We start from the raw sequence: 14,843 nt of genomic DNA on the forward strand, positions 1-14,843 counted from the left end.
GCAGTGCTGGGTAATATGGGGACTTTGTGTCATTCTTGAGGATGGTGCCTTTGTATGTGCTGAGAGTGTGGGGTTGAGTTCTTCTACTTAATCCTCTGACCCCTCTGTCCCGCCAGCCTTTCCGAGGCTCTGGTTGGGGGCTCTTCTTGTCTGGGTCCTTCGTTTCTCCAGCTGGCAGGAGGGGTGAGGTTTAGTGCTTTAGCAAAGTGCTCCATATCTTCTTGATGTTTAATTGAGAGCATCTTTCCATTGCGCTGCACCATTAGTCTAAATGGGAAGCCCCATTTATACTTTACTCCGCTGTCCCGCAGCAGTATGGTTAGGGGTCTTAGTTCCTTGCGGCGATCTACAGTTCTTTTGGCTAGATCGTTGTAAAGTTGCAGTTGGCTGTCCTCAAATGTGATGAGATCTTTGGTTCGGGCAACCTCCATTATTTTTTCTTTTGCCGAAAATTTATGAAGTCTGACTATGACGTCTCTCATCCTTTTTGGATCCTCTGATCTAGGGCCAAGGGAGCGGTGAGCCCTGTCCAGTTCAAGGTCCGTCTGATTCAAGTCTCCACATAGGGAGGTGAAGAGCTCCAGGATGTAAGTCTTTAACTGCCCTGGAAGTACCGACTCGGGAATGCCTCTGATTCTTATGTTTTGTCTCCTGTCGCGATTCTCCTGATCTTCTAGGGAGTCGCGGAGACTTTCTACCTCAGCCCCGAGCCGGAATATCTCATTTGCAGCTAATTCTTGGGCCTGTGTGGAGGCCTCCATTTTGCCTTCCAGTACATCCGTGCGCTCCCTTAGGCCTGTCAGTTCTTGCTTTAGCTCAGTGACTGCTGATCTGAGATCGGCCTTTAGCGATTTGTGTAGGTCATGCAGCATTTCTGCCATAAGCTCTTTCATGTCCTCTCGGGTGAGTGTTGCCGCCGGCTGCGCTGGCATTTCTTGCCGGTCTTGCGTTTGGGCAGTTTGTGTTGGGCCTCGTGCGCCTGATGGGCCTGCGCCATCTTGGCCTCTTGCCGCCCGCCTCTGAGCTTTCGTGGGGAGAATAGCTTGTTAACAGCCTGGGCTGTTGGGATTTTTGTTTGTTAGCCATTTCCTCTAGGGTTGCGGGTCTAGGGTAGTGCTTTAGGAGGGGGAATTTTCGGGGGAAAAGAGCGCTCTATTTGTTTATTTATTAGGGGGTTCTGGCGAGCTCCTCTGCTACACGTCCATCTCCGTCGGCGTCCCTGGCCACGCTCCTACATAGATTTGTTTATGTGTTCATAGGTTGTAGCGGGGGAGGGGCAGGGGGGAAATTGGGAAGCCGTGGCTGTGTAACTTTTCTGGCTCTCAATGTGGGGCACTCATATATTTGTGGCAGCCATTTTAGAGTGTTGTTGTTGTGGGCGATTTCTGCAGGTTGTGCTGCCAGGAAGTTTTGTGCCCAGGATGGGGTTGGGCCGTTGGTCTAAGCCCGTGGGTCTCGGACGGCAGACTCTGGCAGCTGTTAGAGATTGGCAACCTCAGTTTTTTTTTTTTTTTTTTTTTTTGTTTTTTTTGGAGGGGGGGGGGGGGGGGGCTGTAATTATGGCTCTGGGTGGTGAGGGGGAGGGTGAAGGTCCACTTTGTAATTGTATTTCTCTGACCAGGGGGGGGAGAGGGGGCACCCACTCCTTCTGCACTGTTTTTGTTGAACCCTGCTGTGCTCTAATGGCAGGGTGTCTCTGGGAGCTTCTGTGTAGCAGGGCTCGTTGTCCCCCAACTGTCTATCCCTCCTTACCCTTCCCCCAGCTCCGGCTGAGCCTGATTGTCTCTCTCCGTCTGTCCCTGCACACCTCCCCTCCGCCTCCGGTTCTGCAGCGTGCCTCGGGTGAGCCTAAGCTTCCGATCCGGCGGCCATCTCTGGTTTCCCTGCTTCGTGGGTACTCGTGGGGAGCGCTGTTGGCTGGCTGTTCTATTTCCAGCGGTGGGAGCTCCCGGTGGCCGCCCGCAGAGCCGAGGGTCCGCGTGCGCCGCAGCTCGCCGTTCAGGCTGAGTGTCACCGCTGCAGGGCTCCTTCAGTTCCGTCGGCGGCCATCTTGGAAATCTCGGCTGCAGGGGCTCCGGGACTCCGGCTCTCCCGAGTGCTTGTTGCTTGCTCGGTCTGCCGCCACGGGGCCTCACGGGGTGCGGGTGAGTCTCGCCCGCTCGTGTGGCACTTTTTTGCCGCTTTTTAGTTGGTTTTACGGGGTAGTTTGTTTGTTTTTAAACTGGAGCCGCACGGAGCTCTCTTGGCTGTGCTGCTTCCCAGTTCGGCTGCTGGCCACGCCCCCTTATATACCTTTTCTAACAAATGGTTATAGAACAGCTAATGTTCATTACTTAAACCAGCTCCCGATTCTCCAGAATTTTTAAGAAAAATCTTCTGATCCACATTGTGCGAAGTGTACTGTAGACCCAGCGTGAGATAAGACATATGACGATGAGTTTTCTGACAGATGACCACAATTTTGACGAATGGATGAATGAAGCAAGAGACACTTTTTCGGTTACAACTACACCTAGCATAGAGACCCCAGTAGCAGATATCAAAAGTTTTTTCAGGGACCTAGAAAGAACTTATACCTCACGAACCAAAATTTGGTGGGAGGTGGTGAGCTTGGAAAACTACATTAAGACTGAACTTGTCCCAAGAGGACTAAGAGTCAAGCTCCCACCCTCTCACCAGATAACGGACACTGCCTTTCTTACCAATTGGAATAAAATCCTATTACAATGCTCAGCACAATTGATGGGCCTTCTGATAGACTATGAGACTAAAAAATTGGATACAGTTAAGGCAGAAATTAAAGTCCTTTTGACAGACATCAATAAATGGAAACCTGACCCAATCTTTGAAGAGTTGGAAAACAAACTCAAAATAAGCATAGAAAAAATTAAAAAAGACATTAAAGACAGAAAACACAAAAAGTTTGTTCGTGACTACGAAGACTTTAAAGAGGGAAAGATTTTCCATTTTAAGAGTAGATATCGACGCTACAACCCCTACCCCCGCACACAAGAATCTTCCACCGAGTGGGAGGTCTCAGCTAGTGATACAGAAGCAGACACAGGTACACACACTCCCAATACAGGGTTTGACAATCCCTTTCCCCTCCCCCAAAGAGCGGAGACTTTTTTAGAGAACCCGGGCCTTTTCCCCATACCAACCGCAAGAGGAAAACCCGGAGGGGAAAGGGAGGACTATTTACGGGACAGACAAAGGTGGGCCTACAAGGAACCACCCAGGAGGTCCAGACGAATGAGGAGACGCAGGTGATCAATTTGTCTAATAAAATCCTGAGTAAAAACCACACCGATCTTCTAACAAAGGGTTTATCATTTTGTCCAACCAATCAGTTGGACCATTTTGAATGTGTCAAGGATTTAAATCTTTTCTGCCGAAAGTTGTCATTGCACAAATTTTTTAAAAAACGTAGGCAGTGGAGAAGTATAAACACTCCAATGGAACTCCTTGACACACAACAATTGGACACTATCGATATCCTTGAACAACTTGAAAACGAAAGTCTAAGACCCCCTGGGGAAGGTCCCTTCACAGACCTCAAAAATAAATCCACCTTTACACCCCCTTTCGATTGTAGTACCAATGTGGATGTTTTCAATAAACTTGTAACCCACGATATACAAAGACTACATAGCCATAAAAACAAGCAAAATTTGACCTACTCTGAGAGATTGGCCCTCCGAGACTTGGAACAAGATAAAGATATAATAATCAAACCATCCGATAAAGGTGGGAATATTGTTATCTTGAACCAGACAGACTATGTGGATGAATGCAAACGCCTACTTTCTGATAAAAATTGTTACTGTATCCTACAAAGTAATCCTACTCCTACATACCTGAGACTACTAACTGACATACTCAAAGAGGGACTAGATGAAAAATTGATATCACAAAAGGAGTTTAACTTCATGCTACCCAAAAACCCTAAAATAGCAACATTCTATCATCTGCCGAAAGTACATAAAAAAACGATACCACCACCAGGCAGACCGATTGTGTCCGGCATAGGCAACCTGACTTCAAATACGAGTGTGTACTTGGATCACTTTTTGCGACCATTTGTAGAAAGCTTGCCTTCATACATCAAAGACACAACGGACATACTTAGGAAAATTGAGTATGTCAGTCTAGATACTAACACTATCTTGGTAACCTTAGATGTGGAGGGATTGTACTCAAGCATCCCACATGACTATGGCATCAAAGCAGTGGAGCATTTCCTCAAAGCAAGAAGCACTGACTGCACATTGCACAATACATTTGTTCTCAAATTATTAGACTATGTACTGACCCACAATTTCTTTCTGTTCAATAACATCATATATCATCAGATACAAGGAACAGCTATGGGGACCACATGTGCTCCCACCTACGCCAATTTATATCTAGGCTGGTGGGAGGAAACAGTGGTCTTCATAGAGACACAAGAACGATACACTGAATATGTAGAATTGTGGGTCAGATACATAGATGATATCTTTCTTATCTGGAAGGGTACAGAGGATTTGTTGCATGAATTCATTAACATGCTGAATCGTAATTCTCACAACTTGAAACTGACATCACATTTGGACAGACAGAGAGTAGAGTTTCTAGATCTTTATATCTCAAGATCTTCCGATGGGTACCTAGAAACCACAATCTTCAGGAAACCCACAGCTACTAACAGCCTTCTAATGGCTGACAGCCACCATCCACAACACATCACTAACAATATACCAATAGGTCAATTTTTGAGATTACGCAGAAACTGCTCCACCACATCTGAGTTTACCAAACAATCCAGGGAAATGCTTCAAAGATTCAAAAAGAGAGGATACAGCAACAAAATATTGAAAAAAGCATACCACAGGGCTCTGACAGAACCAAGATCTAAATTGTTGATAAACAAAAAAAGAGAATCAAGAGATGAAACAATTCGGTTCATCTCAACATACAACAATCAATGGCGGGAGGTCAAAAATATCCTCAATACACACTGGCATATCCTCAGAGAGGATACAGACTTGCATAAAATCCTCAAAGAATATCCTAGCATAGGCTACAGACGTAGTCAGAACATGAAAGACAGACTAGTGCACAGCCACTTTAAACAAACTTACAAGAAAACCTGGTTAGGCACAAAACCATGTGGATCATACCCATGCTCGAGGTGCAAAGCATGTAGCAATATGCCAGTGACCAAACAGTTCTCTGATTCATCCAATTCCAAAACTTTTCAGATAAAAGACTTTATCAACTGTCTCACTGTGGGTACAATATATTTGATGAACTGCGACTGTGGCCTCAAATATGTTGGAAAAACACATAGACCTCTAAAGACTAGAATCTTAGAACATATAGGAAATGTACGGAACTCTACAGATACACCGGTAGCCAGACATATAATTGAACATCACAAAGGGGATTCGAGAGTCATGCACTTTTGTGGCATCGAATATGTACCCAGGGACCCTAGAGGGGGTGATTGGGACAAACGACTACTTCAGAAAGAATGTCGTTGGATCTACCAACTTCAGACCCTCTCACCCCTGGGTCTCAACGAGGGTTTTATATATTCCCCCTTTATTTAGAATCACATTACTGCTACATCATAAGAGGACACACAGCATCCTAGATGGTTTTATAAGAGAGATGTACTTATACACATACTATTTGACTGATGCAATCATACTCATTATTTATTTTATTTTATTTTACACAATTAGAGCATACTCATTACATATGATAATGAGACACTTTTACCAATAATCACCATTCTCCTCACAAAAGTGAAATTCATATACACTCACCATCACCCCAGGTATTTGACACACTTTATAAGTTATAACAATATTCACAACAATTGGAACCTAACATGGGAAATCAGCACTTAGAATAAATATACCTTAAGTAATTCTGACCTGTATTGACCCTAGGGGCAGGTCTTAATGAAAGATCAATCCTACACTTTTATATATCCACTTCCAATTTATATACGTTTACATTCAATGTTACACTTTCAAAATCATATGAATATTCACAACCATAGAGTATGCAATATTAGAATGTTTTTAGTTAAATATACCTTAAGTAATTTGGACCTGTATTGACCTTATGGGCAGGTCTTTAGGATAGACCATTCCTACACTACCCTATATCAGTTTCATCATCAATTCCTATATCATTATATCAACACAGCCATATATAATTAAGTCATATATTTTCGAGTCACATGAATACTCACAATCATAGAGTATGCAATATCAGAATGTCTTTAGTTAAATATACCTTAAGTAATTTGGACCTGTATTGACCTTATGGGCAGGTCTTTAGGATAGACCATTCCTACACTACCCTATATTAGTTTCATCATCCATTTCTATATCATTATACCAACACAGCCATATATAATTATTCACAGCGATCAATACAGGCAGATCCTCATGACCATTCCAAGAAAGCTCACCTATCCTACACCATTGAATGTTAATTTATTTTCACTTATTGTATCATCACCTTTTATATAAATTAGACACCAGACCATTTATGCATACGTTTATTATGAGCTTTTTTAACATAGTAGCATTGCATCAGTCAACCACATCTCCTTGTTTAACCCAATTACACATGAATAGATTGTATTTTCATTTTGGGATATACATCAGCTAGTCATTATCCTGATATGTTCCACAGCTAACAACAACACCAGTGCCTTTTAGCCCTACAAGAGGTTAACACTGCAGAATATAAGACACTTCGCATAACGGCGAAGTATCCTTCTCCAAACCCGATTGGATCTCGGGCAGAAACCACGCCCCCATGACCCAGAGGGGCGGGATATCTTTCCCTATAAAAACTCACCGGCATAGCAAGGGAACACAACTCCTCCCCTTGAAGAAGCGTGTCAGTCTACGCGAAACGATCGTCGGGACGTGGTGACGTCACGAGTGACGTCATCAGAAGTGGCAGCGTCAGCGAGTAGAGACAGCAACATTTTGGAAGACAGGCTTGTATCGATACAGGATATACAGCGAATTACATGTGTGCGCCAAGTGGTTTTCCCGCAGTGGGGGCTTCCAGCCTATAACCACACACACTAGAGATATTTGAACCTGCAATATCGGTGTATTAGTCTTCCTAAAACGGAATTATTTGTGCCAACCACGGGATGATTATATCCTTTAGCTACCAATAATCTGACTGTGATATCATATGTTTTGGTAACATCATTAAGCAGGGACAGCAGTGTTTTGAATACAGGCTTGCACTAGGCTAGCTAACCCTGCACATGTGTTTTTGAGTGGTCTTGCCCACAGTGGGGGTTTTCCAGCTTACCATTTACTTTTCACTAGAGACACCAGAATCTACCATATCGCAGTAGGGACAACATCGAATTGAACATAGGCTTGCATTAAAGCAGCAGATTTTTGCAAGTGTGTCTCACGTGGTATTGCCCGCAGTGGGGGCTTTCAGCTTACCATCTATACTCTACAAGAGATACTAGAATCTACCATATGGTTATATTGGGCTCTTTGGAAACGGAACCCTCTTGCACTAACTTGCATCACTCACGGGATGACCAGACCCCAGAGCTATCAACACATTGTATATTTAGTGTCCCGAACAAGTACAACCTACGGCGAAATCACTCAGACACTTCAGGGATAATAGAAATACTATCCCTCACCTATTCTGTCCCTGCAGGGTCATACACAGTATATATGATTCCTTATACCCTTGGATAGAGGTAACCTACATACTTGGCTAGCTATAGAGACTACATCTCCGATAATACTCTTTCCGCCATTTAGGTTTGAGAGAGCACACTTACCTGCTTGTCCACTAACAGTCAAAATCGCTATTCAGACGTCTGTGGTGAATATACTATAGCAATATACTGCTAGTTCACCCAACCACTTCAATATGGGGTATTTTTAATGTTTGAATGTTTCATATGTGTTTTTAATCCTGATCAATTAAGTAATTAATAAAATTTTATTATTTTTCCTAAGCTAATCCGGTCGAGAAGGGCCACACTTTGTCCTATCTTAAGGTATTGACACCGATAGACTATTGTAAGTCTCACCACAGTGTACTAACATTGAGTGCTTATTATATGAGGGAGCCTTTTCTGATCCTCTTGGGATCTACTCTGTAAAATATATTCTTTTCCCTCGAAGCACCTGTTGAATATCGCATCTTAGCAAAATATCATATGCGGATGAGCGGTTTATATACCTTTTCTGACCTTGACGACTGCCTGAATGTGCTGGAGCGCTGTGATGCGGTCTCCAGAAGGAGCTCTTTTCTCTCGCTTTGGGCGTCCGCGATGGCGGTTCGCACGCGGCTGTCACGTGTCAAGTCAATATTATACTGTAAGTCCCTTTCTTGCAGGCTTTCGCCGGTGTTAGCCCTGGCCAAGTAAGTGACGTATGCCTCTGACAGCCCTTGGTAGCATGAGTGATCTATCTTTAATTGAGTTATTGCCTGCTCGAGCTGTTGTACAGAATTGCCAGCGCCGGCGACATTGTGTATTCCAAGTGTGGTTGTTTCCCAGACCAACTCTAATTTAGTGCGGTGCGCTTCAATGTCATTCTTATATTTTTCGCGGGCCTTTTGTGTCAGTGTGACTATCCATTTGGGCCTTGCGCCTGCCTGCGCCTATTGCAGTTGCGCAGCGGTCTCTGTGTCTGAGTGGTCACTCTCCTGCGTGATGTCTGGTGAGGATCTGAGTTCTGCTATGCTGTAGGTGTGTGTAGGCCTTTAGCCAGTGCGTGTGGCGTGTGGTCTGTTACCTGCGTCAGATGATGCCGAGTGGTGTCCTACAGCGTTCAGCGTAGGGGTGGCTGTACTCACAGGTGTCCGGTGGCTCTGACCCGTGTCCTAGCGGGTGTCCGGTAGCGTGGCCCTTGATGGCGCTAGCCGTGGGGACGTGCGCAGGGGTAGGTGAGATGGTAGCTCCTCAGTATGGAGCTGTGTAGAGGGTGAACTCAAACAGAAAAAGGCAATCAAAGTTCTGTGTAAGATGCACTGTCTGACTGCAGCGCTGCTGCGTTGAGTGTAGGTTGCAGGCTGTGTGCGGTGTCAGCTGCTTGCTTGTACTGCTGCAGGCTGTGTGCAGTGTAAACTGCTTTCTGTTTGTAAGGCTTTTGCTGTAGAAAGTCTGTGCTCTTTGTTATAAAGCCTGCTACCCTGTCTAGCAGTGTAAAGCTGCTTGCTTGTCCTGGGGTGAAGAGACTATTCTGTATAGCATAGGGGTTGTGAGTAGCAGTTCCTGTGTGTATCTCCAAGACACACGGTGTCTTTTCACTATTCTGGATCCAGGGTCATGTCTGGGGTATGAATGAACCCAGCTAGTTTCAACTCAGCCCTCTTTCCAAAGCACAACAAGTCCTGTATATTTTCTTCACTTTATTTAGGAAAGCAGCAATAAAAACAGGCACTTGTGGATGAGATGTTTGTGTTGGAAAAGTGTATCTCTGTGGGTGCTTTGTAGTAAGGGCAGGTGAAAAGGATATGGCCTTGCCAGTAGAGAGGTAACAGAACGTACTCACTCAGCCAATGTTGAAGGTAAAAGGAAGTGTGAGGGAATTCTGGGTAGCAGGAATAGTCTTGAGACAGACTATCTGGAAACAAACAAGAGGGGAGGGCAGACTAGCCCATTCTGAGAAGAATCTAAGAGGTTGCTGTAGCAACTCACTGGCTACCTGCTCACAGGCAGAAAGGGCAACATATTGATACATCACACTGGCACGTGTGTGTGTGTGTGTGTATGTGGAACAAATGCCTGCAGCTGAACTTAAGGAGCTGACAAGCAGAAGGGGGGTCAGGCAGAAATGTGGTTCTTGTTCCATGATAGGGAGAGGAGGCTAGGGACGTAGTTAAATGGTAGGGAGGGGGACAGAAGGGGGAGGAGAGGAGTGAGGGGGGAGTGGAGTTATATTGTATGCATATAGCGCTTCACAGCAGCACGTGACAATCATAAATAACAGATAATGGGAATAAGTGCTTCAAACAGTAACATTTTGTAAAGGAGTCCCTGCTCCGAAGAGCTTACAATCTAATTGGTTGGATGGAAGGACGTACAGAGGCAATAGGAAGTAGGAGGGCGTTCTGGTACGTGCGTCTGCAATGGGCCAAGGTTAATGTATACGGTGTAAAACTATCACTCTTAGAGCTACTCATATGCTTCCTTAAAGGTGGATAGAGAGGGTGCTAGTCGGGTATTGAGGGGAAGGGCATTCCAGAGGTGTGGGGCATTCAGTGAGAAGGGTTTAAGGCGGTAGAGGGCTTTAGATACAAAGGGGGTAGAGAGAAGACTTCCTTGAGCAGAACGCAAGAGTCGGGATGGTGTATAGTGAGAAATTAGGGCAGAGATGTAAGGAGGGGCAGAGGAGGATATAGTGAGATATTAGGGTGAGATGTAAGGAGGAGCAGAGGAGGGTGTAGTGAGATATTAGGGTGAGATGTAAGGAGGAGCAGAGGAGGGTGTAGTGAGATATTAGGGCTGAGATGGGAGGGGCAGAGGAGGGTATAGTGAGATATTAGGGCTCAGATGTAAGGAGGGGCAGAGAGTGTAGTGATATATTAGGGTGAGATGTAAGGAGGGGCAGAAGAGTGTAAAGCTTTAAAAGTGAGGAGGAGAATTGAGTGTGAGATACGGGATTTAATCGGAAGCCAGGAGAGGGATTTCAGGAGGGGAGACACTGAGACAGATTTAGGAAAGAGTAGAGTGATTCTGGCAGCAGCATTTAGGATAGATTGTAGGGGAGACAGGTGAGGCTCCTACTCCTATGAGACAATAGTAGGAGTTATAGGGAAGAGTTACATATAATAGTCATTTATTCTCTTTTAACCTCTCCCCTCTGTCCCTATTAATTCTCTCCCCTCCCCCCCCCACAGGGGGATGCCGGATCTGCAAGCTCGGATGGATACTATCAGTTCAGCACGGCCCTCAAGTCCCGCTTGATGTGTGGATACCCCCGGGCGGGGCAGTATTACCCCCACCTGCAGGACATCTTCCTCCTGAGGGGCAGGACCGGTGACCAGAGCCAGGTGTATGGGCTATTCACCAACTCATGGTGAGACCCCAAATATACGTACACCCTATACCTAACCCTACACTTTGTACATCACACTTACCCTTATACAGCGCCCTGATACATCGCGCTGACCCTAAAACATCGCGCGCTGACCCCGATACATCGCGCTGACCCTGATACATTGCGCTGACCCTGATACATTGCGCTGACCCTGATACATCGCGCTGACCCTAATACATCGCGCTGACCCTAATACATCGCACTGACCCTGATACATCGCGCTCTGACCCTGATACATCGCGCTGACCCTAATACATTGCGCTGACCCTGATACATCGCGCTGACCCTAATACATTGCGCTGACCCTAATACATTGCGCTGACCCTAATACATTGCGCTGACCCTAATACATTGCGCTGACCCTAATACATTGCGCTGACCCTAATACATCGCGCTGACCCTGATACATCACGCTGACCCTGATACATCGCGCTGACCCTAATACATCGCACTGACCCTAATACATCACGCGCTGACCCTAATACATCGCGCGCTGACCCTAATACATCACGCGCTGACCCTAATACATCGCGCTGACCCTAATACATCACGCGCTGACCCTAATACATCACACGCTGACCCTAATACATCACCCTATACCTAACCCTACACTTTGTACATCACACTTACCCTTATACAGCACCCTAATACATCACTCTGACCCTAATACATCGCGCTGACCCTAATACATCGCGCTGACCCTAATACATCGCGCTGACCCTAATACATCGCGCTGACCCTAATACATCGCGCTGACCCTAATACATCGCGCTGACCCTAATACATCGCGCTGACCCTAGTACATCGCGCTGACCCTAATACATCGCGCTGACCCTGATACATCGCGCTGACCCTGATACATTGCGCTGACCCTAATACATTGCGCTGACCCTAATACATTGCACTGACCCTAATACATTGCGCTGACCCTAATACATCGCGCTGACCCTAATACATCGCGCTAACCCTGATACATCGCGCTGACCTTAATACATCTCACTCCCACATTATATCTCCGTCTCTCTAGGAATCAGAGTGCCGTTTGCTCATACAATGTGGGGGACATTGAGAGTCTGTTCATTACCTCCCCCCTGAGGGGGGCCAAGGAAGAGGATGTAAAGAAACTAAGCGTCCGCCCAGGCACAGTGAGTCCCCCTCCCCCACCAAGCTCCACCTTTCTCTGTTGGTTTTCCCTGTCCTCCACCTCTCCTTCCCCTCCATGTGCTCCCCCCTCATCTCTTCTGCACTCCCTCCACCTCCCTTTTCATCACCCTCTCCTCTGCTTCCCCCACCTCTCCTACTGTGTTCCCCCATCCTCGCTTTTCTGTACTCTCCTCCCCCTCTCCTGTTCTCTCCCTCCTCTCACTCCATCTTCTGTCCTCCCCTCTCCTTTCCTTCTCTCCTTTGCATCCCTATCCCCCACTCCCTCCCAACTTGTGCTCCTCTTCCCCCCACTCTCCTGTGCTCTCCTCTTCCCCCCACTCTCCTGTGCTCTCCTCTTCCTCCCCATCTCCTGTGCTCCCCTCCCCCCCTTGTCTCCTGTGCTCCCCCTTCCCACTCTTTTTGGCTTCACTCCTTTCCCCCCCACTCTCCTATGCTCCCCTCCTCACCCCACTCTCCTGTGGTCCCCTCCCCCCCATCTCCTGTGCTCCCCCTTCCCACTCTTTTGGGCTTCCCTCCTTTCCCCCCACTCTCCTGTGCTCCCCTCCTCACCCCACTCTCCTGTGCTCTCCTCCCCCCCCATCTCCTGTGCTCCCCCTTCCCACTCTTTTGTGCTCCCCTCTGTAGAGGGAGAAAGGGGGTGGCCCGGGATTAAAGGGGTCGCACCCCATTTGGCCATCCCCTGACCTCACCAGAGAGACAAGGGGTTAACTGGGCTGAGGTCCAGAAATGTGATTTAACCCTTGTTGTGACATGAAAATGTATATTCCCGTTTCATTGTAATATCTGGTTTAATCAGTGTCTGCATCACACACACACTAGGATTCATCCGGGAGTACAAGGGTTAATAGTCCTTTAATGATTATAGCCCTTTGTGTAATTTTCCCGCCTTTTCAGGCACCATTTTGCAGGTCCCCATAGGCCGCCATTAGGGCTCAATGCTTTCTAATGGCGAATCTTGCTGTTTTGGTCCTGTTTCCTGTGAAGACCAGCAGGTGGCGTCCGAGAGGGAGAGCGGCGGTTTCCCATTGTAAGTCAATGGGCCCATTGACTTCAATGGAGTTTCCTCGACGGAGCTTTCCAGGAACGAGTTGGCTGCCGTCCAAACCGCAAAACCGCAAAGCAGATACAATTTCTAAAAGAGAGCTTTGATCACTTACAAGTCAAGTTCAACGACAAGTGGCGTGGGAATAAACAGTTCTAGAGCACCTAGAAATAAAATTCTTTTTGCCCCTAGTTCCTAGACCTCCCCCCTCTCGACCACAACCGGGTCCCCGAATCCTGGACTCCCGATAAGGGTTGAACCGAGAAGAGCGGGTCGCGCCATAGGTTCCAATGGCGGCGGCAGAAACAGCTCAGGAAAACGGCTAAGTGTAAAAAGCTGAAATTTAGGAATCCATAGCTCCGGTTCCGGAGGGTTCAGAGGATCAAGGTTTGGGGTATCTGTAGTCACTGCTCCGGCATCACTGCAGAACCATCCTTGACCCTCTTGGACCAACCCGACAGAGTATGGACCCCCTTGAAAGCTTGGGACTTTTGCCATTGATTCTAATGGGGGAAAGCCACGTGGCGGAAAAATGGCTAAGTGTAAAAAACTGAAATTTAGGAATCCATAGCTCCGGTTCCGGAGGGTTCAGAGGATCAAGGTTTGGGGTATCTGTAGTCACTGCTCCGGCATCGCTGCAGAACCATCCTTGACCCTCTTGGACCAACCCGACGGAGTATGGACCCCCTTGAAAGTTCGTTACTTTTCCCATAGACTTCAATGGCGGCCAATTTCCATTGACCGGCTATGGCGGAAAAACCCCATTGACTTCAACGGCGGCGGATTCCCATAGCCGCCAACGGCTGCGGTTTACCATTGAAAGTCTATGGCGGCGAAGCCCGTTGTTTTCAATGGGGATTTAGTGAAACGCTGAGATTTCTTTTTAGCGGAGATTTTTGTATTAAAATAGAAAACGGTTTAAAGTGTATTTGTGTAACTCTGGTTCCGAGGTCGTAGCAAGTCGCAAATTGGACCATAGGGTGTCCCAGTTCCGGCATTGAGAACTGGGAAGTTTGGTTCCGCTGGACCCAACGGAACCGGATATTTTAATATGTTTATGTTTTATCTTTAATACTGTGTCCCAAGGTATGGACAGAACCCAGAGGAAATTCCTTTGCATACTAGGGTAGCATATGGCCAGGGAGGCGACCCAATGTCTAGGACTTAAGTATTGTTCAAAGGATTTTGTCACCCTCACTGTTTACCTGAGGGCGGAGACGGCTCAAACCAGAGCAGTCTTTAAGTGTCCCATTTAACACCTCACATCACAGAATATCCTGCCAGAAAACCAAATGGGTAGACTAGCTGGCATTCCAGATGCAAATGTGGGGCTACAGAAATGAGACCCCAGAGCGCTACTAACCCTGTGCCAACTAGCAGGGGGGCATGGATCAAAATGTGTTCCCACGTTAATGAGTGGCTAGAGGTAATTGAAAACCAATCACCTGTACTTACTGTTAAGGATAGGGTTACAAAAGATATATAAATCGTGGTAATCCCTATCCCCTTTGTCTTCTGATATTATCTGAATT

General features: G+C 46.6%; 1 protein-coding gene across 1 annotated transcript in view; it reads left to right on the top strand.

Moving 5' to 3' along the window:
• The first annotated feature begins 2,433 nt into the window (after positions 1-2,433).
• The window catches only part of LOC142481469 (semaphorin-7A-like), a 29,900-nt gene continuing 17,490 nt past the window's right edge, over positions 2,434-14,843 (top strand). Inside the window, exons 1-4 of the mRNA XM_075582877.1 lie at positions 2,434-3,064; positions 8,184-8,290; positions 10,906-11,084; positions 12,133-12,250. Of these exons, the coding sequence (XP_075438992.1) occupies positions 2,434-3,064; positions 8,184-8,290; positions 10,906-11,084; positions 12,133-12,250 (1,035 nt within the window). The remainder of the gene's footprint in view (positions 3,065-8,183; positions 8,291-10,905; positions 11,085-12,132; positions 12,251-14,843) is intronic.

Source organism: Ascaphus truei, unplaced genomic scaffold (assembly GCF_040206685.1).
Source record: "Ascaphus truei isolate aAscTru1 unplaced genomic scaffold, aAscTru1.hap1 HAP1_SCAFFOLD_2688, whole genome shotgun sequence".
Classification (NCBI taxonomy): domain Eukaryota; kingdom Metazoa; phylum Chordata; class Amphibia; order Anura; family Ascaphidae; genus Ascaphus; species Ascaphus truei.